This window comes from Alosa pseudoharengus, unplaced genomic scaffold, assembly GCF_046254945.1.
Source record: "Alosa pseudoharengus isolate Yale_2024_CS ecotype anadromous, Long Island Sound unplaced genomic scaffold, YU_APseudo_1.1 YU_APseudo_1.1_scf_12, whole genome shotgun sequence".
Lineage (NCBI taxonomy): Eukaryota > Metazoa > Chordata > Actinopteri > Clupeiformes > Clupeidae > Alosa > Alosa pseudoharengus.
Window position 1 is genome coordinate 25,142,807 of NW_027468587.1, and position 24,918 is coordinate 25,167,724.

At 41.2% G+C, this 24,918-nt stretch overlaps 1 protein-coding gene across 4 annotated transcripts in view; it reads right to left on the reverse strand.

Annotated features, from left to right (window-relative positions):
• cep162 (centrosomal protein 162) overlaps window positions 1–24,918 on the reverse strand; it is a 139,776-nt gene that overhangs the window by 20,731 nt on the left and 94,127 nt on the right. For all 4 annotated transcript variants that reach the window (XM_076280583.1, XM_076280584.1, XM_076280585.1 and 1 more), the window contains 6 exons: window positions 14,883–15,020; window positions 11,289–11,401; window positions 7,885–7,990; window positions 7,506–7,632; window positions 5,241–5,404; window positions 1,186–1,290 (listed from right to left, as the gene is read on the reverse strand). In XM_076280583.1, the coding sequence (XP_076136698.1) occupies window positions 1,186–1,290; window positions 5,241–5,404; window positions 7,506–7,632; window positions 7,885–7,990; window positions 11,289–11,401; window positions 14,883–15,020 (753 nt within the window). The remainder of the gene's footprint in view (window positions 1–1,185; window positions 1,291–5,240; window positions 5,405–7,505; window positions 7,633–7,884; window positions 7,991–11,288; window positions 11,402–14,882; window positions 15,021–24,918) is intronic.

Below are 24,918 nucleotides of genomic sequence, written 5' to 3' on the forward strand. Positions count from 1 at the left end.
TCACACCACAGTGCCTTCTGACACCAGCCAAAGCCTACAATGAATTGACATGCAGGTGATATCCAAACCAGAAACATCAGCTTCTGCAGAACTGAATTTTATTTCTGTGTAGTTTTTCTATAACGGTGGTCAGTGAACATTATTTTATTCTGACGGTGAAGGGAGACAGCAGTCGTTCCACCTGACATTGAACTGACACTGGTCTCTGGAGGAACAATCAAACACTCAGACTGAATTGGAAAAGAGCCAGGTCTGCCAGTATGGCATTCAGACCACATACACCACATACATGTGCTTCTAAAGCAAACCTAATGCAAAAATCGTTATCAGAAAACAAAAGGTTCCCAATCACATTTGGAGAATAGTCTTTGACATATAATTACCATTTACAATAACCAAGACAGAATGCATAAATTAAAATATATATATATATATATATATATATATATATATATATATATATATATAAATAATAAATAAATCATCCAAACAGCCTGGCATTTTAATGGAAAGAAAGAGTGAGGAAAGGGCTAAACACAGCACAAAATGTCAATTCAATGTCAGAGTGTCAGAGTTTGGTGTTAACATTCCATTGTAACGGTAATTTTCCCCTTCATCAAGCCCACGTCCAACTCCACTTTATGTTAACGGAGAGCTACCTCCTCAGACTGTTTGCGAGTGTTTGCAAAGGTTCGCCAAAAACTAAAGGCAAACAGGAAGCTGTGACTAAACTAAACTCTGATCATTAAACTGGATGATGCAAACATTATGCATAAAAAGCAGCACTCTTGTTGCATAGACGGCAATGCTCTAGGCTGTCTGACAGGCCTTATTTTGGATTCACATCAGCTCTCTGCAAACAGCATCACTCGAGGGGGAAACAAATCAGTCAAGTGATCTCAAATCATCATAATGACAATATACACTCTTAACGTAAATAAAGAGTAATGAGGACTTTGTAGATAGACTCTCAGCTTATGCTGCGTTCCACACAACACTGATGTTGGAGAATGAACTCTTACTAACGGCGGGACCGATAGACTGACCCTGAGTATATGAGCAGGAAATCCAACTTAGGGTGACATTCCATTGTACAATTCCTATTGGAAATTTCAAGTCAGAAATACCTAACTTTCAAGTTCTCTGGAATTCAATATTAATTTGAGCTGTGATGACTCTGTGTACCTGTCGCTCCAGGTCCTGGATCCTCTTGGCGTCGGCCGCCCTCTCCCTAATCCTCCTCTGCTGCTGGCTGGCTCTGCTGTCCACCTGAGACTTCAGCCTGTCCACCTGACACACACACACACACACAAATAAATGAATCAGCTCAGGCCTACACCAACACATGTACACACACACACACACACAGACACACACACACACACACAAATGCACCTTCTGCATGTGGTTCTCTGATTGTCGTTCCTCAGCTGTCTTTGAAATGCCTCCAGTTAATAAACAAATCACTGAGTAGTCACAATTGAGAAGGGCCTGAGACCAGCTATGTGTTTGTGTCTGTGTGTCCCCCACACTAAATAAGACCACTTGAGCTAAGACATAAACAACAGCTTCTCTGAGCACGCTGGATGAGATGCAGGACACGGAAAAGGGGTCCTAATTCCAGGGGGACATCTTTGTGGGCAGTCAACGTTACAATAAACCTTGGGAGCTAGAATTCTTTTATTTATTTATTTACATTTCTGGTCGATGACCCTGTATTGAGCCATGTTGTTTGTGTGTGTGTGTATGTATGGGTGGGTGGGTGTGTCCGGTCCTATTTCTATGGAGATGAATCCATAGAGATGGGCAGAGAGTTGCTGATCTCAGTGTTTCTTTAAGAGGATATGGTACACAAAGGCAATAATGCGTATGGTTTCTCCTTTAAGAGGATATGGTACACAAAGCCCAATAATGAATCATGTTACATTACTTAGATATGCTGCTGTTTAAGTCCATGCAATTATTAATTTATATTATATTCATCTTTCTAATCTCAAATCACTACATTGTGAAAAAGTCGCAAACTGGTCAACCATAAATAACTGGCTCTGAGATTTCACTGGAAATCACTGATTCTCAAGTGACATACTCTGCCACCAGACTGTAGCAGGTGTACACCCACTTGAGCACCCAGTGAGTGTGAATAGAGAGTGAACATAGGGACGTAGCAGAGCAGCAAACAAACTCCATTATTTCAGCATAGAGGATGAGTGGGCAGGGGAACACTGGAAATGCTTCTGTCAATCAAAGCAACATGATGACATTGCTGGTCAAGCAGAGGGCAAAGGACAGCACTCATTACAGTAGATTAGTACAAAAAGATCATGCGTTTGCTTTCCCTGTGACCGCAGTGGTCAGTGTGTTTCCTTTGATGTCAACCTTTCTTGACCTTCTGGAAGTGTTTTGTTTTTTTAATGTTTTTTCCCCTTTTTTTCTTTCTCTTTAATTTACAGTATGTTAATGCTAAAGCATTTAGCTGATGCTTTTATCTAAAACAACTTACAGATACTAATAGCAAGGGCCAGTCTCCCTGGAGCACCTCGAGGCACAGCGGTGGCAGTTGGAAATCAAACCCACAACTTTTGTGGCTACTACATGCTGGCCGAGCTTGTAGCCACTACACTACCACCACCTTTTAGTGTGTTGAGAAATGGGAAATCTCATCTCGGTCATCACTACTCCTTGCACCATCGATCTCATCCTCATAACCGAGAAAATACAACACTAATTGAGCAACATCAAGTGAGAATGGGACTGCTAATGGGTGTGCCCAGGGCTGTGATTTGGCCATAGGCACAAAGCCTGAGGCACAACCCCAAGACTACACGTCCCATACTGCTCACAGCAGTTTCACTACTGACTAATTGAATTTGAAGGCTTCATTATATGTTTTTTATACATTTTTTATACATTTTTGTTTGTTCATTCTGTTCCCAAAATATTGTTCCAACCTCCGTTTTCAGTCAGACATTGCCAGGCAACGGATACGGTCACTCTGCAGCCAAACTGAGTAAGAGTTGCTACAGTATTTGTGCACATAATCTGTTCACTCACCTGTCGTCATGTTACATGTTAATATTTACTCTCACTCTACTCAATTAAAGATTATAGAGCGCTATGCTATATTGTAAGACAGGGGTGTCAAACTCATATTGGGCAGTGGGCCGAATTTATTGGAATAAGGTCTCATGGGGACTGTCATTGTCATAGTCATTATATTTTTTTCTGCATGGGTATCAGTGTTGTTTGATGATGATATACTCCTTTACTATACCCAGCAAGTCATGTACTGCTGTCATATACTGCTCTTTCTCTCTTGAAATAACCTACATCCATTTCAGTTTTTTTCGGCCTCTTCTTTCCTTGGGAGGTTTTGTAGTGCTAGGTTTAATCAATTTATCATATCTTACAGATATTGCTTATTGCACATTGATGAAGACAACTGGATGTGAATATTTTTTTTTCTTCTAATTTTTCCTTCCTCCCCAAAACATCTGTGGGGCCTTAAAGGAGAATTCCGGTGTAATATTGACCTAAAGTGTGTTGAAATCTGATACTGAGTGTGAACGTATGTCTCATAGCTCATCTCATCAGATTCCAAAAATAATTCCGTGGAAATTCATGGATTTCAGTTGCTTCCAGTAGAAGCAACTGGAATCCATGCATTTCCATGGAATTGTTTTTGGAATCTGTATGAAAAAGAGCACCCCAGAGATGCAGGGTGTCTTAGAAGTAAAGATGTAAGGGGTATTCATCACTCTGTGTAAACCTGTGTGCACAAAATGATGAAACAATGTAATTAGTTCATCATTCTACAGGACATAATATAATTAAAACATTCAGAGAATCCAGAGAAATCTTTGTAAACAAGGGATAGAGCTGAAAAACAATACTGGATGGACATGGTCTTTTGGACCTCAGATGGCACTGCATCAAAACCAGACCTGTTTCTGTAAAGACAATAAAGGGCTCAGGAAAACCTGTGATAAACATCTATGTGCAGTTTGATACTCAATTTAAAACCATGTAACAGCCACAATTATATTGAGACATGATACAGAAAATACCACCGTCTTATGTAGGCCTGAGCTTATTTAAAATGAACTGAGGTAACGTGGAAAAAGGTCCTGTGGTTCCAATCAAAATTTGCCATTCTTTTTGGAAATCATGGACACATCTGTCCTAAAGAGGAGAGGGCCTATCCAAGTATCCAGCCTATCCAACTTGTTTTAGTGCTCAGTTCCAAACCCAACATCTATGACTGTGTGTGGAGGTGCATTAGTGCCTACAGCATGGTCATCTTGCACATCTGGCAAAGAACAATCATTTCTGAATAATGTATACAGGTTTTGAGCAACATATACTGCCATCCAGGCAATGTCTTTTCCAGGGAAAACCTTAAATATTTCAGGAAAACAATGCCAAAATGAATTCTGCACATATTTAAACAGTATTTCTCCATAAAGTAAGAGTCCAGGTGCTAAAATGACCCCCATACCACATTTACAGAATGTTGTTAATTGAAGAGGTGAAGCAGCACAGTGGTAAACATTCCCTGTCCCAACTTTTCTTGAAACATGTTGCTGGCATCAAATTCAAAATGAACATACCGGTATATTTTTCATATTCTCATTTTCAACATTTGAAATGTTGTCTATGTCCTTTTTGCTGCTAAATATGGGTTTATGAGATTTGTTTATCATCACATTCTGTTTTCATTTGCATGATACACAACGTCCCACTCCCAACTTTTCTATTCAAAGAACCTTGATGAGGCAAGCTGACACTGTATTACCACCTGGGAATACAATGAAGACTGTCACCGGAGATGTACAGTACTTTTCAGGTGGCTCCTCCACTTTGCACCCTGCCAAAAAGCTCTTGACACCGCAGCATCAGTTTTAGGGTGAGCCACGGTCAAGTCAGTAGCTGATCTCAAGACGCCCATCGTAGCTGTATCTACCAGCAGCTTCTGGCAGGCCAGGCATTCCCGAATGACAGCCCCATCAAGAGCTTCCCCCTTGGGTGAATGGTCATTATGACACTGCTTAAACAACAAATCTAATTGGACTGGTATCAGAACAAAAACTACATGTTATGTGTATTTAAATGGCCTATATCCTGTTTTCTCTGGTCATATTCCAAATAAGAAAGTGAGAAATAAACGCTATGATCCTTATACCATTGCTGAAACAAAACATGTAAGGTGCCAGAGACTTTTGCAGAGTACTGTAGCTTACCTGTTCAGTGAGGACCTTGACCTCAGAGGTGGCTGCCCTCAGGCGGCCTGCGTCTCGGTCCAGCAGTTCCTGGTTCTCAGCGTACCACTGGAGCCGCTTCCTCAGGGCAGCCACCTCCTCCTGATGCCTCTGCTCCTGCACCTTCATCTCAAAGCCCAGGTCACCTGTCACACACACATACAAACACACCCACACACACACACACACACACACACACAAAGCACATAAATGCAATAATATATTTTCTACATTATATATATTCTATACATTTTCTTTCTCAAACACACATCTGTGTGTGTGTGTGTGTCATGAATAGGAGTAACATTTTATATTCTGAAACACATTTTTTCGCTTGATCAATGAATTCATAGTGATGTAACATACATTGTAACATATAGCGATAACCCATTATTCACCACATACCACATTGCAAATACATTCCAAAAGAGCTTTAACGTCACAGTCTTAATCTTGAATTCTGCTCTTGTGTAGAATCGACGCCGTGGCCCTGCAGAGCCCTCTGGGTCCCTGTGTACCCCTTCCAAGCCCTATGCCGTCACTTGACGTACACCTCCACAGAATTGTAACTTTGTGTCGAGGCAATGCAGACCTTGCTGTGATTGGTCAACTCGCCCTGTGTGTTTATAGCCGACTGTTTCAAGAAGCCTACTATGGGTAGTAGCAACATGCTAGTTTGCGGACATAAGCTCAGACATATTTTAGTTACAATATCGGGGTTATCCGATTGTACAGTTTCTATTTGTCAGTAACGTTTTGAAATCAGCACTCTGCCAGAAGGCAGTACTTTGTGGGCAGTTGTGGGAAGTTTGCTTGCTAACATAACATGAACTGGCAGGCAGACACCTCAAACTTCGACCTCAATAACCTCAGACTTATTTTCTAAATTACTAGAAAATAACTAGATTATTGGAATATATTGTGTTTATTTCTCGATAACTTTTTCAAAATCTAAGTAAGAAAAGGCCAAACAAATAACATTAATATTTCAACAGAAAAGGTTCACAACAGTGTCGAGGCAATGGCGCAGAAGCATAAATCAAGCTTTAAACGTTGTCATAGTGACAACCACTTCTGGAGAGAGTGTTGTTGCAGCTGAATGCAGAGGTTCTGAGAACACCAGAGAATAATTTTGAATAATAATAATTCCAGGGATGCAAACACACGTGTGGTGAAAAAAGAGAGAACAGAAAATGGTCAAATTGACCCCAAGGATAACAGGAGGGTTATTTTACTAGATTAGAGTGGTTCTATTGTCATCTAAATCCAGTGTTTTGTTGGCTGTTCAAAGCATTTCACGTTCATCACTCGTGGTGTAGGCCTATGTCTGGAGTGATCGCTGTCCCTTTAAATGTCTGGGACTTTAAATTACGTTTAACTCCGTGCTGTTTTTGTTGATGGACGGCGCCGTCTTTGATTCAGTTTTTCTACCATTTTAATAAATGACACACGCAAATTGCGTGGTTAAAGTAAGGAATTGTTTTCACTCGTTTTCTTGCAATTCCCACATAACATACTAGGCCTAGGTTACATTAAAAACATTTTTTGTCGGTTACTGTCTAGTTCGAACTTCGTTACTGACAGGCGGAATAGCCTAATTTTATCATTGTACGGTTCTGGATAATCAGTCAGATGGCAGCGCCAGCTGAACAAAAGCTTAGGCTACACACTAATCAAGTCCACAGTTCCGTGTTAAAACTTCCAGCTGAAGTAGCTATACTGAGGAGGTAAGATAGCGCAAACTGAGAGAGATGCCTTCTAACGGAGTGAGTGTAGCCTATATTTTCTTAGCTGCTATCAGAACGATAGGCTACCGCTCCTTTGCTACATTATCAAGTATTATCAGATGAGTGGGGGTTATCAGAAGCACCGGACATTAACCAGCAGGCCCATATGAGAATCACTCTGGTTCCTCTGGTAGCCTGCGGTAGATGACGTGAAAAAAGCTAGAGTCGCCGGAAAGCATCCCTGATGATCAGAAACCCCTGACCCCCCCCTAAAAAAAAACTCGTCGGATCTGCACGATTCACACAAGTCACCCAAACTGACGTGAAAAAAGCTTGAGGCGCCGAAAAGCCCGCTGTTTGCATCCCTGAATAATACATTAAAAAAAAAAAAAAACTCAATGTGTAAGCATCAAATGTGAGTCAAACGATTGATGTGTTATTCTAATCTCATTCAAACTTGTGACAGCCCTAACACACACAATACCTATCTTCTCTATTTCACACACACACACCTTCTCACCTGAAGTGTGTAGAGTCTGGATCTTGGCCAGGTCTCTCTCCTTCTTCATTATATCCAGGTCAACCTGCAAGGCTTGCTTCTCCTGCCTCAGTCTGCGAGCCTCCTCTTGAAGTCTAGCTTCTGCCCTCTACACACACACACACACTTTTTACAACTGTTTATAGAAATGCATGCCAAGTAACTTATTCTTTCATCTTTCCAGCAGGCGCAGTGCATAGACACCTGTAAGCACCCTGGTATAGTCCCGCGCATGCGCACAATGTGCATAGAGGAGCATACCACCTCCTTAAGGCTGCTCACAGTGCAGACTGGAAGTAGAAGCCACCAAGTTCCAACAAAGAACCTCTCTCCCCTACTATATATACGTAGTTCAACCCACCTCTAGTGTTTTCACTTGTGCCAGCAGCTCTGCCACATTGTAGCCTTCTTCGCTTGTGCCTACAACTCCCACCGTCCTTTGCACACTGTTCCGGCTCAGCTTATCCCTTTCAGAAACAGCACAAAGGGGGTGTTACACAGATCATAGCACAAAAATCGAAAAAGAAAATCAACTTGTGTCAGCCAGAATTGGCCGCCACTATGTCTGGAAAAGGTAATATCATATATTCATATTATAATACAATGTTACAGGTTTATTATTGATATTTGGAAAACGTGTCAGTAATATGTTCAAATGTGAAAGTGATTTGGAGAGAGAGATATCTATTTATGTTCATAGTTCTTAGCATATACTTTTGTAAGCCTGGGAACACCCAGACCTTCACAATTGTACCAGGGTACCCCCAGAATTGTCAGACCTAAATTTAAGACTTTTTAAGACCTTTTTAATACCACTTCAGATGAAATTTAATACCTACATCGCACCCATTCGGATAGAATAAATAATATTAAAGGTAAGATTAAACCTCAAATAATCATGGGCGGATTATGAACTTTCGGTCCCCTGGGCCCAGATGTATTAAGGGCCCCCCACTAATTGTCATATATGTGGGAGGGGGTTTTGGGGGTCCTCCCCCAGAAATTTTTTAATTTGTTTGATGTGATTTCCTGTATTCTGGTGCATTTTGGGGATGGCCAATACTAAATTCAATCAGATTCATAGCCTACATCCTGATTTGTTGATATTGAAGCAATGATTCCATGCAAAGGCTTGAGCTTCAGGGCCCCCTGACCCCTTGGGCCCCTGGGCCTGGGCCCAGTAGGCCCGTGCAGTAATCCATCCCTGCAAATAATTACTGTTTACAATTGTTTGCACATGCCAACATGAACATGACAGCAGTGCAGTGGCAACGCAAAGATTTGTCGCGGTAGTAACGTGACTGAATGTCCTGCTTCATGGACAAATTTACACGGAATAGAACCTAGTTGATTTCAGGGATTAAAGTGAAAAAAAAAACTTTTTTCAGGCCATAAGTCATACGTTGTTCATATCTACCTATAGAGATATCACCCCTTTTACGGTCGCGACTTATTGGTTTTTAATGTACAAAAAGATGCAAACAGCAAAGTAAAGCACCAAATAAAGACCAAAACGAGGCTACAGGGTACTCTTAAGTTACTATATAATTAATGCCACCTACAGGTGAATGCATAGAAACCATAACAATCCTATGGTTTGTGTACCCTGTAGCCTCGTTTTAGCCGCCAATGGCCGCCATGTGAATAAGCGAATTGAGAGTGTTCTTGATTGCGATTGAGTTTTCCTGACGAACAAAACAATATTTCAATACCCTCCCTGACCATTGCTGATTAGCCATTGCTGTTCTATTCTACTGCAGCAATATTGTAGCTTTAACTTACACTCTTATTTAATTACTTCATTACTTAAGTATTTAAAGGGGAGATTTTTTTTCTTGTTAATATGCAATTCAACACCAAGTAAAATCTATAAAATCAAGTTTGCAAGACTTCACATTTCCTCATCAAAGTAACGAATCAGAACAGTCTAGATATTGTTCATATTTCCATTTGTTGCCTCATCCGCATTTAATGAAAACATGGTCATTTTGAGTTTTACAGACAACTCAGTTTTCCAATGAGCAGCAATACTGTGTGTGCTCATGCAGGAGGTCTGCGCATCTGATAACGACAATCTGGAGAGGGCGCTTTTGTCTTCAGCAACAGATTGTATAAGGTTGACAAGAAGTTGCGATATGGTGAGGGACAGGTCGTGTTGCGCTATGAAAGAACATGCGTAGCCTACTTAGCGCAAAAACGATCAGCCATAGATAAACGTACACAAATCATGACGCTAATATGCGAGGTTCTGGTAGGCCTACTGGTTATGGTTTTGTGCTATACATTAATAATAGCAAAGTTTTAAGTTGACTATTTTAATTGATGGTTATTTTTTTGTCAACATACGCTCCTACTGTCGTTAAAAGTGAGGCCTAAGCAGGCTACAAGGCTGTCTGTGCGTCATAAACACGACTGACCCCCTTACTCAACATAAAATAATAATGTCGCGAACTGTTAACACGCTCAGTCAAAACCTCCCGTCGCAAATTGTGAAAAACATTGTTGTACATGTCATAACAGACGGGAGGCATAGGCTACGGTTTATATTGCGTCGCTTTACACATAATGTTAGTTGCATTGATTAAAAACTGTAACAATAATAGTACATCGGGTGGCATAGCAGGCTATCTGTTCAAGTCATAGGTGACACCCAAAATGAATGACCTCCCCTGACAAGAGTTCGCGATAGTAAGAAATTGTCTACATTGATGCATGGAAAGAACACAGCCTCCGAATTCACACATAGAGCTCACAATAGCATAGGCCTATCCAAAAAAAAAAAAACGGATTGGGCAACCTCATCAGCTGTCTTAATTGTGTCACTATAATCCAACTTTTAGACCGTCCTCCAGACGTGTTCTTTTTTTTTTTAAGCAACCGCCCCAGGCCAATGAGACAAGCGTGTACAACATAAACAAAGCGAAACTCATGGCTGACGTATCTTCTTGAAAGTTCTCAAGAACACTATTAGCCTAGGTCTTTAAACATTTACCATCACACACATTCATTCATCGGACCTAATATTTGTAGTTGCCTTAAAAAAAGGAAAAGAAAAGGTCATAGACCCCCCCCCCCCTCCTATTTTTTTTCTCGCCGGATCTGCATCGATCTCAAATATGACATTTCTAAAATCAAATTGACGGAAATCCGTCGTACGACGGAGAACTTTAATCCTTGTGATTTACGCTACGTGATATTAGACTAAATCTACTGATCATTTGAAAAATTAAGACCTCCGTGAAAAAATTCCAGACTTTGAGGTGAAATTCAATACTTTTTAAGGCCTTAATTTAGGAAAATGAAATTTAATACTTTTTAATACTTTTAAGACTCCGCGGGTACCCTGTGTACAATTGGGACGGGGTCTGGAAAAGGTTCCTTGACTTACTACTTCTAGCAGTGAAATTAAACTTAAATTGGTACAGTAAACTCTTACCAAATAGTTTCAAAAGTGTAGCATTCTTGTAAACAAAGGTTTTAAATTCAGTTGTTTACTCGATTCCAAAGAAATACACGTTCATTCCGGATTAGCGATTATATTTGTTTTAGGGACATTGGAAATGAGCTTCAATGGCCACTTTGCCAGATGGACCTGCAGAGCAAATCCCAAACTGGCTGAAAGTTCATATGGGTATTCCCAGGCTAATGATTTTGTACAAAGAAAATTCATTTTATAATTTACATGTATTTGTTTATTTTAAACCCACAACTCTGTGGCTTCCACTCGGCAGCCCAGTTCTATAACGGCACTCCAGCATCACCCACCTAGCAATAGCCAACTCATGGTGGAGTCTCTGGTTCTCGGTGAACATGGCCTCTTCGTTACGCTTGTTCTGCGCCTGAAGGGCCTTTACCTGCAGATAGAGCTTCTCATTTTCCTGAGTAACACAAACACACACACACACACACACACACACACACACACACACACACACAAAGCAAACAAGTCAAATACACTCATTTTCACTTTGAGGACTTAGCAGAGATGAAGCCTGAGGACATTGTTAATTACCATGCTGTGAATGGGCAGAGTAAGGAAGCAGGGATAAGCACACTAATGAGCTCTCATTAGACAAGCGGCAATAACATCACACTGTACTCTGTCTCATCTCATATGCATACTGTATTTGTGATTTTTACCCCAATTTAATACACTCGTTGAAGGATAAAAACTTGGTTCACACCAATTAGTCATAGACAACTGTGACTTATGCAAATATTTAACCGTACATTGATGGCAAGAAACAGATATCCGTTCAGATATCCCCTCCAACATGCCTCCTGTATATCTATTTGAATATGAATGTTTTCTGTTTGTCAATGGAAGACCCAGTCTTGTCATTAAGAATGTGATGATGGTATGGAGTATGGATTTTTCACAAAGAATCTAAGCTGCACGCTTCTGCTACATGGACTTGTGATTCATGCAGTGCATACATCGTCATACATCGATCTTTGTCCTTTTGAGCATGAAGAGTACTTTGTTAACTCTTTTAATTATGTTCTTTTCATGTTTTTTTAATTGCACTTCACTATTTTTTGTATGTAATGTGCCATCAACTTGCCTTGCAAGTTTACCTTTGAATAAACTGAGACAAAATCCTGGTGCACCAAGTGGCTTTGGTGTGCCTGGATTCAAATTCTAGGTGTGCACTGAGGAATTGCCCCAGATTTCAATGAGGAATAGTCCTCATAGCTCAACCGCCAGTATGCTCCATACATAGGCATGAAAGCAAGCCTATTTCTGAGACAATCACTGATGCATAATTCAGTGGATTACATTTGGTGGTTTAAAAATGATAGCAGGGCAGACAAAACCATTAATAGCAATAGTCTGAAACCTGATGAAATGCAAAAAACTAACTGGGCTACATTCAATATTTTAGTTATTCTATATTTTCTCCAAGCAAACTCATCTGCTGTGACCGACTGCTGTGCAGGCTCTGTTGACAGGCTTCAGTGGTGGAATCTGTTGCGGCAGCCACACAAATAAACAAAGGCAAAAAGCCAAGGCCAACATTCACTTCCATCCCTGCCACCCAATGTTTGCTTGGGTTAGTGCAGCCCTTTTGCGTTCGATCCAGCAACTGACGCTCCCCCTTTATTATGGCTGTTTTTTTCCATTCAGTTCACCTGTCTGTTATGGTCCATATTTACTCTAAGATTTCGCTTAGAGATATTTACTGTGTGAGTGTCAGAGAGTGAGAGAAAGGGAGGGAGGGAATGAGATAGCAATATGAGGGGGAAATAAATGGATAGAAAAACAGTGAGACAATCAAGGAGGAAAAAAACAAGAAATACTAGCATGAATGCAAGAAAAGAAAAGAAAAGCAACAAAGAAACAGAGAAGGAAAAGAAGATAGTGGGAGGAAAAGAAAAACGAGAGCTTTCACAACACCGCTATTGATGAAAGAGATTGTGTCTATGAGCAGGCAGGTGGCAGAAGGAAAGGCTGGTGCAGAGAGCCGAGCAGAGAGGAGCGGAGAGGAGAGGGGAGGTGTGGATAGGAGAGGAGACGAGAGGAGAGGAGGGGAGGGTGGAGAGGAGAGGAGACGAGAGGAGAGGAGGGGAGGGTGGAGAGGCTGCTGACAGCACGTGGCCCAGGTGTGTGCAGCTCCACAGAGCCGCTGACAGCTCAGAAGCAGGTTCAGCCGGCTCATCTCATGGCCTCCTGCGCAATGCGCTGCGCTCTGCCCCGCTGATACCACACACATACACACACACTACTCACACACACTCATCCCCTTCAGAAGACTTCTTTTTAGATTTGAACATGTAAATGAGAACCCCGAGAAGAAAATAACGAGAAAAGCCAACATTTACATTACATGCCCATAGGTAGACCTGTGAAACATACAATAATAAATATTGAATATTGTTATATTGTATTATAATAAATGTGCAATAGGCAGAATTTAAGTATGGCTACATTTTACATTTTTACAGATTAAAATGACATAGACCTAACAGTAGGCCTACTAGCTGTTTTGAGTCAATGCTATGTTTAGCCTAATTGAATAACTTGATTATGGAGGAGATATTTTCAGACCTGCCAACCTTGAAAAAATACATTGAGTAGCCTACTACCTCAAACCAGGGGAAAAAAGGCTCACGTTGGCCTTCATGTATGCAGCCAAAAACCAGACCAATCAACAAAAAAAGGCTGACGTTGGCCTTCATGTATGCAGCCAAAAACCAGACCTGTTTTACAGCCTAATGCTGAGCTATGAAAATCACTGGTGTGCTGGGACTGAGGATGCGACACATGGGAAATACAATGCTAACTGAAATAACTTTCCCAGACAACATTAAACTATTATGCCAAGGTACAATAAATTCACAATCGCACACAGATTCTTTTTGTTTCGCAAAAAAGAATTCAAAACGGCCAGCTGCGGGAACGTGAATTTGCGAGTGGGCTAACACTTGTTAAGCTCACCTCTGCAAGTCTTTCATTTACCCCACCGAGGGCAGAAGAAAAGTAGCCAAACAATGTGCATACAATGAGATACACTTTAGTGTAGTAGCATTGGGGATGTGTTTGCTCACTCACTCACACACACACACACACTACTCACTCACATGCACACACACAAAAACGCTCTCCAACCCTCCATCTGTTTTCCCCTCATGGCCGCACGCTGCCTTTGAGTGAGTCAGCGGAGCTTCTCCCAGGTCTCATTATTATTCATGCATCAGACAGACAGAGACAGATAGATACTGTAGATACTTTATCCCCAAGAGGAAATTCAAGTGCATCACACTTGCTCTAGTATTTGAACAGTTTTTGCATTGCCAATTACACTTTGACATATGGAAGCTCTGACAGGGATGTACTATTCCTTTGGCTGAGGGCAAAGACTTGCTGAAGTATAAGTATATATACTCTTTTGATCCCGTGAGGGAAATTTGGTCTCTGCATTTATCCCAATCCGTGAATTAGTGAAACACACTCAGCACACAGTGAACACACAGTGAGGTGAAGCACACACTAATCCAACAACAGCGGCGCTCGGGGAGCAGTGAGGGGTTAGGTGCCTTGCTCAAGGGCACTTCAGCCGTGCCTACTGGTCGGGGTTCGAACCGGCAACCCTCCGGTTACAAGTCCGAAGCGCTAACCAGTAGGCCACAGCTGCCCCATTGAAACTGTATGATCAACCCTCCTCTTTCATGTATCCTGTCTGTTCAAAGTGAGGTTGTAGAATCCCTTTCAATAAAAAACGCATTTATTGTTTCACTAAAGTCTCCTATTGCACTGCAGCTTGAATGCTATTTGCATTTGTAAGCTAATACAGTCTATGTTTGTAAGTGGCTTTTGGTTAAACGGTCAGCTAAATGAATGCCTGTAAATGCAGTCACCTGATGGTAGCCTTGCAGTAGGGTCTCCTGCTCTCTCACTTCCTTCTCCAGGTGCCGAAGCTTCTCCTCGGACACCCGGTCCCCCGCCTGGCCTGTACTCTGTGCTCCTGGCTGGCTCGCCTCCTCTGCTTGTCGAAGCTAAGGAGAGAGTCGAGGGAGAAACACAGATGTTTAACAAGAAGAGACGGGCAATAAATAGGGTCAGAGAGAGCGTCACAGAAGGGGTCAGGAGGACAGAGAGAAAAAGAGGGGGCGAGGTATGCTTTAATAATATGGTAAACCCTGGAATAAAAGACAAAAATCAACAACAGTGTTAATTCACATAAAATCTAACCATAGAGTGGAGTTCTGTTTGTGAATCTACTGTAGACAGGAAGGTGGTTTGCTCTTCGAACAACAACAAGATAATTAAATAAATAACTCTAAGGTACGCCAATCCAAACAAAAACAACCACCTCTCAGATGGATTGAAATGACAAGGTGAATAATCAAGTAAACAAACAAATTAATACATAAGCACACATTCACACAAGTGTATAAACACAGCTTTGTTGATAATCCTATGCCCTGTCTATGAACTGCTGCTGTTGCCATCAACTGCATTAGAGACTGTCTCAACTTCTACATCTGACATGATTAGCAGAGACAGACTGAGATAGATATAAAGAGAAAGAGAGAGTGTGTGTGTGTGTGTGTGTGTGTGTGTGTGTGTGTGTGTGTGTGTGTGTGTGTGTGTGTGTGTGTGTGAAACCCATTAGCATGGTGGAGATATTGCTGTCACAGGGAGAGCAAAACACATCAAGCACAGGCAGCTTATTAGGACAGGACAAAGCATAACAATCCCAGCCAAATCAACACATTACCGTATTTTCCGGACTATAAGTCACACTTTTTTTCATAGTTTGGCTGGTCCTGCGACTTATAGTCAGGTGCGACTTATATATGAAAAAAATTATATAATTGAACATGTTTTTAAATGTTCATTTATATTAACTGACATGAACCCTACATGAAACATTGCCGTCTACAGCCTAGAGAGAGCGCTCTAAAATGCACAAGTCCTGTGCACTTTCAGTCAGAGATTAGTGCTTGTGCTATGCCTGAAACACACGTGCACTTAAATCCTCAAATGGCCGCGATTCTATTTATAGCCGGGCCTCAGATTCGGACAAATAAAAGCCAGTATAATTTTGTTTCAATTTAACTAATAAAAGAGCTCTTATTAATAATTTATATTGTTGGTTGGTTTAATATTGTTGCCAATGAAAAGTCATCTTCCCACACCATGAGTCTCCAACACGTTGCTCTCAAGCTACCAGTCGCACGCCTACGAATTTTATAAAAAAAGTCAATCATGCATAATTTAAAAAATAACTAAATTTAGGCTGATGTCTTAGACCTCTTTGGCTATACGGAATACGGTTTCACTTGCAGCACAGCACACGTTCCATGAATGAATGAAAGCGGATGCCTTATCTCGCAATAAGCGGATGGAAATCCCAACACTCTTTCATACATGAAACTTAATAGCGAACCATTAAATACTCCACAGATTTCAGTGGTCATCAGTCCCAATATTTAGCAATATAATCAAACAGTCCAAACGTAAATCAAATCTCAAATTGAACATCTTCTGCTTTTGATAGCCTACCGGTATGCCGCTCCAAACGAAAAGTAGGCCTATGTCTCACAATAAAATGCAAGAAATAAAGGCCTATAGCTGATCGCTGTTTTGCTACTAATTATCTTTCACGTAATGAATATGCACAGAAAATTACGTGAAAGCTCCATTATTAGATTAATGTCAGACAGCGCTGTAAAATCTGTGGGAATTTCTCTCATTATGATGGCTAGAGTTGCAGGACTTTTATTAGTATGCTCAATACTTAGTAATAATTTCAGCGCAATACCCGCGCTGAAATTTAGGCCCTGGTTTTTCTCTCAGCATGTTCTGCTGCCAGTTTGTGCCAATATATCGCCCAAAATGCTTGATTGCATTGCATTCTCCACATTTTTAGCTAAATTTGAATTTACCACATCAGCATCGGGGACTTGCGTCGGGGCCTTGTCAGCAGCCTCCGGCTTGCCTCTTGCCACTATTCACTCCGTCATCTTCAACATTCCCTGTAGAATTCTCAATATTTTTGGCCTCAATGTGTCCAGTTACATAGTCTGTCTGTTCTTAGTCTTGGATTTTGTGAAATAAATTTCTAAATATCACCTGCTTGCTGCAGCTTCGGTCTGCACGTCCTTTTAAAACCGCATCTTTTTCTCTCTCAAGCATTTAAACTGCTGCCAGCTTGTTACTCCACATCGCCCAAAATGCTTGATTGCATTGCATTCTCCACATGTTTAGCTACATTTTCATGTATCATATCAGCATTTTTGTTCAGTGAATCTTTTGTAAATTGCTTTACAATTACCGTTGGGCCTAGGCCTATCAACTGGCTTGCTTCAGTCACGTCTAAAACTGCATCTTTTTCTCTCTCGTGAGCATTTAATCTGCTGCCAGCTTGTGACTTCACATCGCCCAAAATGCTTGATTGCATTGCATTCTCCACATTTTTAGCTACATTTTCATGTATCATATCAGCATTTTTGTTCAGTGAATCTTTTGTAAATTGCTTTACAATTACCGTTGGGCCTAGGCCTATCAACTGGCTTGCTTCAGTCACGTCTAAAACTGCATCTTTTTCTCTCTCGTGAGCATTTAATCTGCTCCCAGCTTGTGACTTCACATCGCCCAAAATGCTTGATTGCATTGTATTCTCCACATTTTAAATACATTTTGGTGTACCACATGGCATTTTCTTTCAGTGAATCTTTTACTTTGCAATTACCTTCCTGCCCTCCTCTTGGCTGTCTTCACTCCTTCGTCTTCATTAACATTAATCTTTTTGACCTCAATAATCTAGTTACAGTCTCTGTTTTTGGTTTTGGATTTTATTAAATACATTTGTAAATAAATGCAATAAATTTGGTTACTGAGCTTAATTTCCAACAACTTCTCTGCTAAACTAAATCACAGAGTGTGACTGTAACTCCAGCGAAAAACACATCAAATAAGCCGTGGAGACAGTATTTTTTGTTGATCAACCACTACAGAGCTTGCTCCGGTATACACTATAGCCCCAAATCGCAAACAGTGGATTAGCTAAGGGCGGTAAGCTAAACACCTCCCAAAAAGCATTTAACCAGTAATATTGTTCAAAACAGCACCAAACCTTGTCAGTAGCTTGCTTAGGTAGTCTGGTTTTCACCAGACCAAACTCAATCTTTTAAGATTGAACATTGGTCTGGGGAGTCCGCTATGTATTTTCAACTGCAAAAGAGGTGTGATCAACGGGCATAGTTGAAATGACTCTGGTCGCAATTGGATAGCCATTCACCAATCTGACCAATGAACCGGGTGACGTTTGCAGAGTGACGCGAAAACTCCAGGCTCTGCCGCTATAGTCAGCGTTTTAAACCTGTCAATAGTGCACCAGGTGGATAAGCCAGCTTGTGATTGGTCCAGGCAAAATTTTAACGGAAGCAACAGAAAAAGATGCACAGGTTTCCAGCCTGAGCTGCAGGGCGAAAAAGAAATTACCGGCAGATCAGGCTGGGTTCACCCAGCCTAGCTCAGGGTCCCTACACATAAAACGAAGCATCCACAACAAAGTTAGCGAACCCTGAGTTACTGCTAATACACTGAACATATTTATTTCATTTATATTACTGATATTATGAAGGGTGCCAAGACTTTTGATCGTGTCAGTTTGACAGTATTCATTTCCCGCAGCATTTTGGCGATATTTTGTGTTGAATTTAGGGAAACCATTTGTTGTTTCAGGTGTGTTGAGCTATTGAAATGGTCCTGGTTGGTTTGTTTTCTCAAAAAAACAAAAACTTTGACTCCTTTCTGTTTATTGCTTTTTTTGAGCGTGTTTCTACTTATCTCAATAAGGGAAAAAATATGCCTATGTTAAAGGAGAATTCCGGTGTGATTTTGACCTAAAGTGTTTTGAAACATGATACCGAGTGTGAACGTATGTCTCATAGCCCATCTCGGCTTGTCCCCTGCACTCCGAAATCTGGCACTAGTTAGCCGATGCTACCAACAAGGCGGTCAATGGTGGTGCCTCGGCATCGGCATAGCCATGCAAATAAATCACTGTTTTACACCATTTACGAGGCTCAATGTATCTCCACACTTCATTGGTAGACTTACGAGGGCCCTGACATTTAAAACGAGACATTGAGAACTTTGAAAAAGCACTGGTAGTTTACTTACAAGACGATTTATACAGACAGTACCTTCACGAAGTTTAGCGTTTGCAGCCATCTTGAATTTAGTCACGATAAGTCGAGCGATGAGTAAGAATGAACAGGTATGATAAGGGATCAGATTCCAAAAATAATTCTGTGGAAATGCATGGATTACAGTTTCTTCCAGTAGCAGCAACTGGAATCCATGCATTTCCACGGAATTCTTTTTGGAATCTGATCCCTTATCATACCTGTTCATTCTTACTCGTTGCTCGACTTATCGTGACTAAATTCAAGATGGCTGCAAACGCTAAACTTCGAGAAGATACTGTCTGTATAAATCGTCTTGTAAGTAAACTACCAGTGCTTTTTCAAAGTTCTCAATGTCTCGTTTTAAATGTCAGGGCCCTCGGAAGTCTACCAATGAAGTGTGGAGATACATTGACCCTCGTAAATGGTGTAAAACAGTGATTTATTTGCATGGCTATGCCGATGCCGAGGCACCACAATTGACCGCCTTGTGGATAGCATCGGCTAACTAGCGCCAGATTTCGGAGTGCAGGGGACAAGCCGAGATGGGCTATGAGACATACGTTCACACTCGGTATCATGTTTCAAAACACTTTAGGTCAAAATCACACCGGAATTCTCCTTTAAGTACAAATATGTCTTCTGAAGGCCTAAACAGAGCCCAGCCAAAAACACCAATACGATTTTGATCACCTTTGAGGGACAGCTATGAGGATGCAGGATCCAGACCAAACATGACAATTTTGCTACATACTATTCCTATTTATGTACCAGCATGCACAATTTGAGCCTCCTACTGTACATGGTTTAGTTCTTGAGCTATGGGCTTGTGAACTTTGACAAAAAAGAGGCCGAACAAAATCGACACCCCCCTCCCCCCGTAAAACTGTCTGTGACTTGGAAAGTATGGATCTTACATAAAAGTAATTTTACAGTGTGTCTCCTGGGTAACATGTACACCTGGTCATTTTTTCAGAATTTTATGAGAACTAAGTGCGTGGGCCCTGGTTTAATTGATGTGGAATGACACAAAAGTGTGTGTATTTTGCTTAAAAACCAACATTTCTAAAGGGGTGTCAATACTTTTGTCAGTGACTGTATATATCTTGTCCTGTCTATGGACCACCTGTCTATACTTTGTACATCACATTGCACTTTTCTGCTTTTTTGCACTTCTGGTTAGACGCAAACTGCATTTCGTTGTCTTTGTACTTCTACTCTGCACAATGACAATAAAGTTCAATCTAATCTAATCTACATGCCCACCAAGTTTCATGTGCCCCGGGAATCGTTGACCAAAAATTGATGGGCAAAACATACTGCATATGACCGCAACTTTAAAATGCAGTGGAGGTTTTGGTTAGCGTGTCTTCCTGCATTTGTTTTGTTAACCAGGGCTTCAGTGTTTTACAGACAATGAATGATCAGATGTAAATGCCAGAGAACAGTGTGTTCTATAATCCTGCCCACTGCTGTCACTCTCTGCCTCCATCAGCTGCTGATGCTACTTATTTTATTTGCCTCACTTTTCCACACCAACCCCAACTCCTGGGTTTTTCTACATTGTGTGTTGCACACACATGTGTTCTGAACATATTAAAGTTACATAGCATGGGTGGGCATGTTTTATTCCATTTCAGGAAGGATGACCTTGTTATACGAAGAGCATATTTGTGTGTGTGTGTGTGTGTGTGTGTGTGTTGCACACACATGTGTTCTGAACATATTAAAGTTACATAGCATGGGTGGGCATGTTTTATTCCATTTCAGGAAGGATGACCTTGTTATACGAAGAGCATATTTGTGTGTGTGTGTGTGTGTGTGTACATATCTCTTCCACTTTGTTGTGACTTATGGTTGTCTGTCTCGTCCTGATATGTATATTTATTGTGCTATTGTATTTTATTTTATGTATGAACTATTGTATGCCATGCTCCTTGAGACCAAAACACATTCCTCCTATATGAAAACATACTTGGCAATAAACCTGCTTCTGATGTGTATGTGTATGTGTGAGAGTGTGTGTGTGTGTGTGTATTCCCGACATGATTTGTACACTTATATTGGACACAGATTTAAAGTTGCTGGGACCAACAAATACAGGACATAATTACTGAATACACCATAAGGCCTTTCCACTGCTTATGAAAATAGATGCAATCAGACAGATAGCTCTATCAAAAGTGCAACACTTCTTCGCCAATGTGCATATATCAAGGAAAGTTTTGCAAGACTTAAACAACAAAGTTTAAGACAGTGAGAGGATGGCTCGTTCTGAACAGTCACACAATCCGCGATGTCATTCATCACAGCAGACGTGAAGGGGGCCTAGGAGTTCCAGACTTTGAGTGGACTTCCATCGCCTGCTAAGCATGCTAAACAATGACGATAGCACCGTAAGAGAAATGGCCTGTGCTTCCCTTTTTCTCGACCTTGGGAAGCGCAAAGTCCCCTTCAGCCGAGAATCTGAACCCAGCTTTCTAGGATTCCGTAAGAAAGCGAACGGTAAACTCGACACCCATGCCACCGGTTTATGGGTCAGATCGGACTGGCCTGATCTCAACGATCTCTAAAAATGGACTGGTGTTGACTTGCAGTGGTCTGGAGTTGATGCCACACGTTACACCTCATGAAGTAATGATTAAGGATACAAACATCACTGTGACTGCAAAAGTACTGCAAGACGGTCTGCGCTATTCAGTTCCACCTGGAAACAGTCGCACGTCTCTGCTGTCGATCAAACACCAGCAGCGTCAGAGACATTGGAGAGGACTCAAACTCCAAGGAAAGCTTGGATGTATCCCTTTTGCAGATCACTCCATCTCAAACACAATTTTTCACAATTCATCTATTGATGAAGACATACTATTTTTTACAGTCAAAGCGAGGCTTCAGGTATACCCAACAAGGTTAAACCTGTCAATCTGGTATCCTCGTTCCCACTCACCATTGTGTATACATCATGGACAAGAGCAAGTCATAGAATCCATGTCACACATATTAAATGGCTGTCATTTTTACAAAAGTCTTTATGCATCCAGGTATGATAGAATTGTGGACATTATATCTGGGAATTTATCATCCTTATTTTCTCCAAATGTGTCAATACATGTAAATTGTGTTGTTAGACAACAAATGTTTTCCAGGTGTTCTACAATGTCTGCGTTCTCTGATTTAAATGCCACCAGGCCTGATATTATAATCATTGATGAGCACTAGGGTGCATCAAAAAACACAATTCTTGAATTTTGATATGGCTGGGTGCTAAAAGTGTTCCAATATATGTAGAAACAACACATGCAAAATATTTTTACAGTACATTATGATTTAGGGGTGCCACCGCACATCTGTTTTTGTTGGATAAAGTGGCAACAGTGCTCAATGGTCGCCATGGAGATCTGAGGTAAACAATACTACAGCTCAAGAAAACTGAGGTGATCTTTCTGTTTGAGGTGATCTTGATCTGTGTTGGATGTGTTATTACATATTACTATCATATCTGTAGTTGTTTCCCCGCCCCCTCTGCAAAGCTAATTGCGTGCCCACAGCTGAACCACAAGCGCAGTTGAATAGTTAACCAATTGTGACATTAAAAAGAATCAAACTTTAGCGATCATACATGATAATAAAATGTCAACGAGCAGCGACATACAGAGCAGGCCTAGTAGTTTACTTAAAAATACCTGAACTATTTATTGCACAATAAAGAAAACTGATGCTCTGAATACTTATTCAGCTGTCTCTAAAAGTTTCTCTAATTGACGCATTCAACCGCGATTTTGATTACACCTGCTTATAACAGGCGCAAGTTTTTCACCGCAAAACAGACATGCGCTGTTTTCATACATATGGCAGAATACCTAATCAATGCTATTAGCACTTGTCGTCTCCTGTGTTTGCGCGATACTCCCACTTACCCCTGACCCTCCTATGAATGCATATGCATGACACGGAGAAGCGCAAATAGCCATTTGCAGCTCCCACGACAGGCAGTCTACGCTTTTTTCTCAGTGCGGCCTGTTTGTACATACCTCGCCATGCTTTTACGTGCACTTTGCGAATGAAATATGCCTGACGTGGGCACAAAAACATACATCTGGCCCTGTCTCTCCTTTTTTCATCCGCTTTCTCTGGGTGTGTCTTTCTTCTCTCCTTTGTATCCCTTATTCTCTCTCTCTCTCTCTCTCTCTCTATGTATCTCTTTGGCTGTGGAGAACATGTGTGTGTGTGTGTGTATGTCTGTGTGTGTGTGTGTGTGTTTGTGTGTGTGTGTGTCTTGGTGTGTGTGTGTGTGTTTCTGTGTGTGTGTGAGGGTGTGTGTGTGTGTGTCTGTGTGTGTGTGTGTGTCTGTGTGTGTTTGTGTGTGTGTCTGTGTTTTTGTGTGTATGTCTCTCTCTGTGTGTGTGTCTGTCTGTGTCTGTATGTGTGTGTGTGTGTGTGTGTCTTTGTGTGTGTGTGTGTGTGTGTGTCTTTGTGTGTGTGTGTGTGTGTTTGTGTGTGTGTCTGTGTTTTTGTGTGTATGTCTCTCTCTGTGTGTGTGTCTGTCTGTGTCTGTGTGTGTGTGTGTGTGTGTGTGTGTGTGTGTGTGTGTGTGTGTGTGTGTGTGAGTTGAACACACAACGCAACCTTTGCCGCTGCAAACCCAAGCTAATCCCTGAATAGGACGGTTACTCTTGGGTGGCGGGTGGGGGAGACACATCTGGGGGGAGACACACTGGCTAGGTTCAGAGTTCAGGTTCCATTCCCTCTCTCTTTCTCCCTGGTGATGTTGCTCAGTGGAGCAGAGACTCTGGCACAGACTGAGCAGTTAAGTTCGGAGTTTAGTTAGTGTCAGCTCTTACCATTAGGCCCTGTTAGTCAGTGAGTTAGCCACTAGAGAGGGTTTGTTCTTTTAAGTTTGTCAGTATTGCCCTTTGTGTTTAAATAAATAATAAATTAAATTGTATATGTGTGTCCGACATCCATCACTGCTGCACAAAATTCAGGGTAAGGCCACGTGAACATGTCCCATTGACCTCCATTCATTTTGTCTATAGGACAGTGAATGGAGAATCTTGAAAGTTGAATTCTGAGAAATGCCCAAGTTGCCCAAAGGGCAAACAAACAACTTTTACTTTGATAACCCTATAGAACATGTTCCTGTAGAAAAGTTCACTGTACTCAACATTTCCAGGTCAACTTTTGGCAATTAGACTAAAAATTGCACATTTTTCGAAATTTCGCCAAAGTTCATGTGTTAGGTGGCACCCCTAAATCTCAATGGAATTACTCAAAACTGTGCAAAAGTCATTTTTATGTTAATTGGAACGAAATGCATTGCCAGCCAAATTGATATTTTGAAATTAAAATGTCCCATTCAAATTTGATGCACCCTAATGAGCACGATAGGGATGTGTTCATCCTGGAAGTAGGCTGCTGTTTGACTAGAGGAGGCTTACTTAACAAAGCTAGTAAAATATCACCCTCTTGTACAGAAAATAACTGGCCTTGGCTTCAAATGTCAATACCTGGTACTTATCTTCGGCAGCCTGGGCCACGTGCATAGGCTTGTCATTAGGGGTCTCAGGATAGTTGGCTTTCCAAAAGCAAGGGCAAAGCAAATTGCCAAATACTGCTCAATATCCTCCATTATTGGAAGTCGCCATAATGGAGAAGAAGGTGTTGTGTGTATCCATAAATCTGCTGTTTGAGATTGTCATTGTGGATCATGCCTTAGCAATGTTCTGTATCTGTAACATTTATGTCCTTATGTACA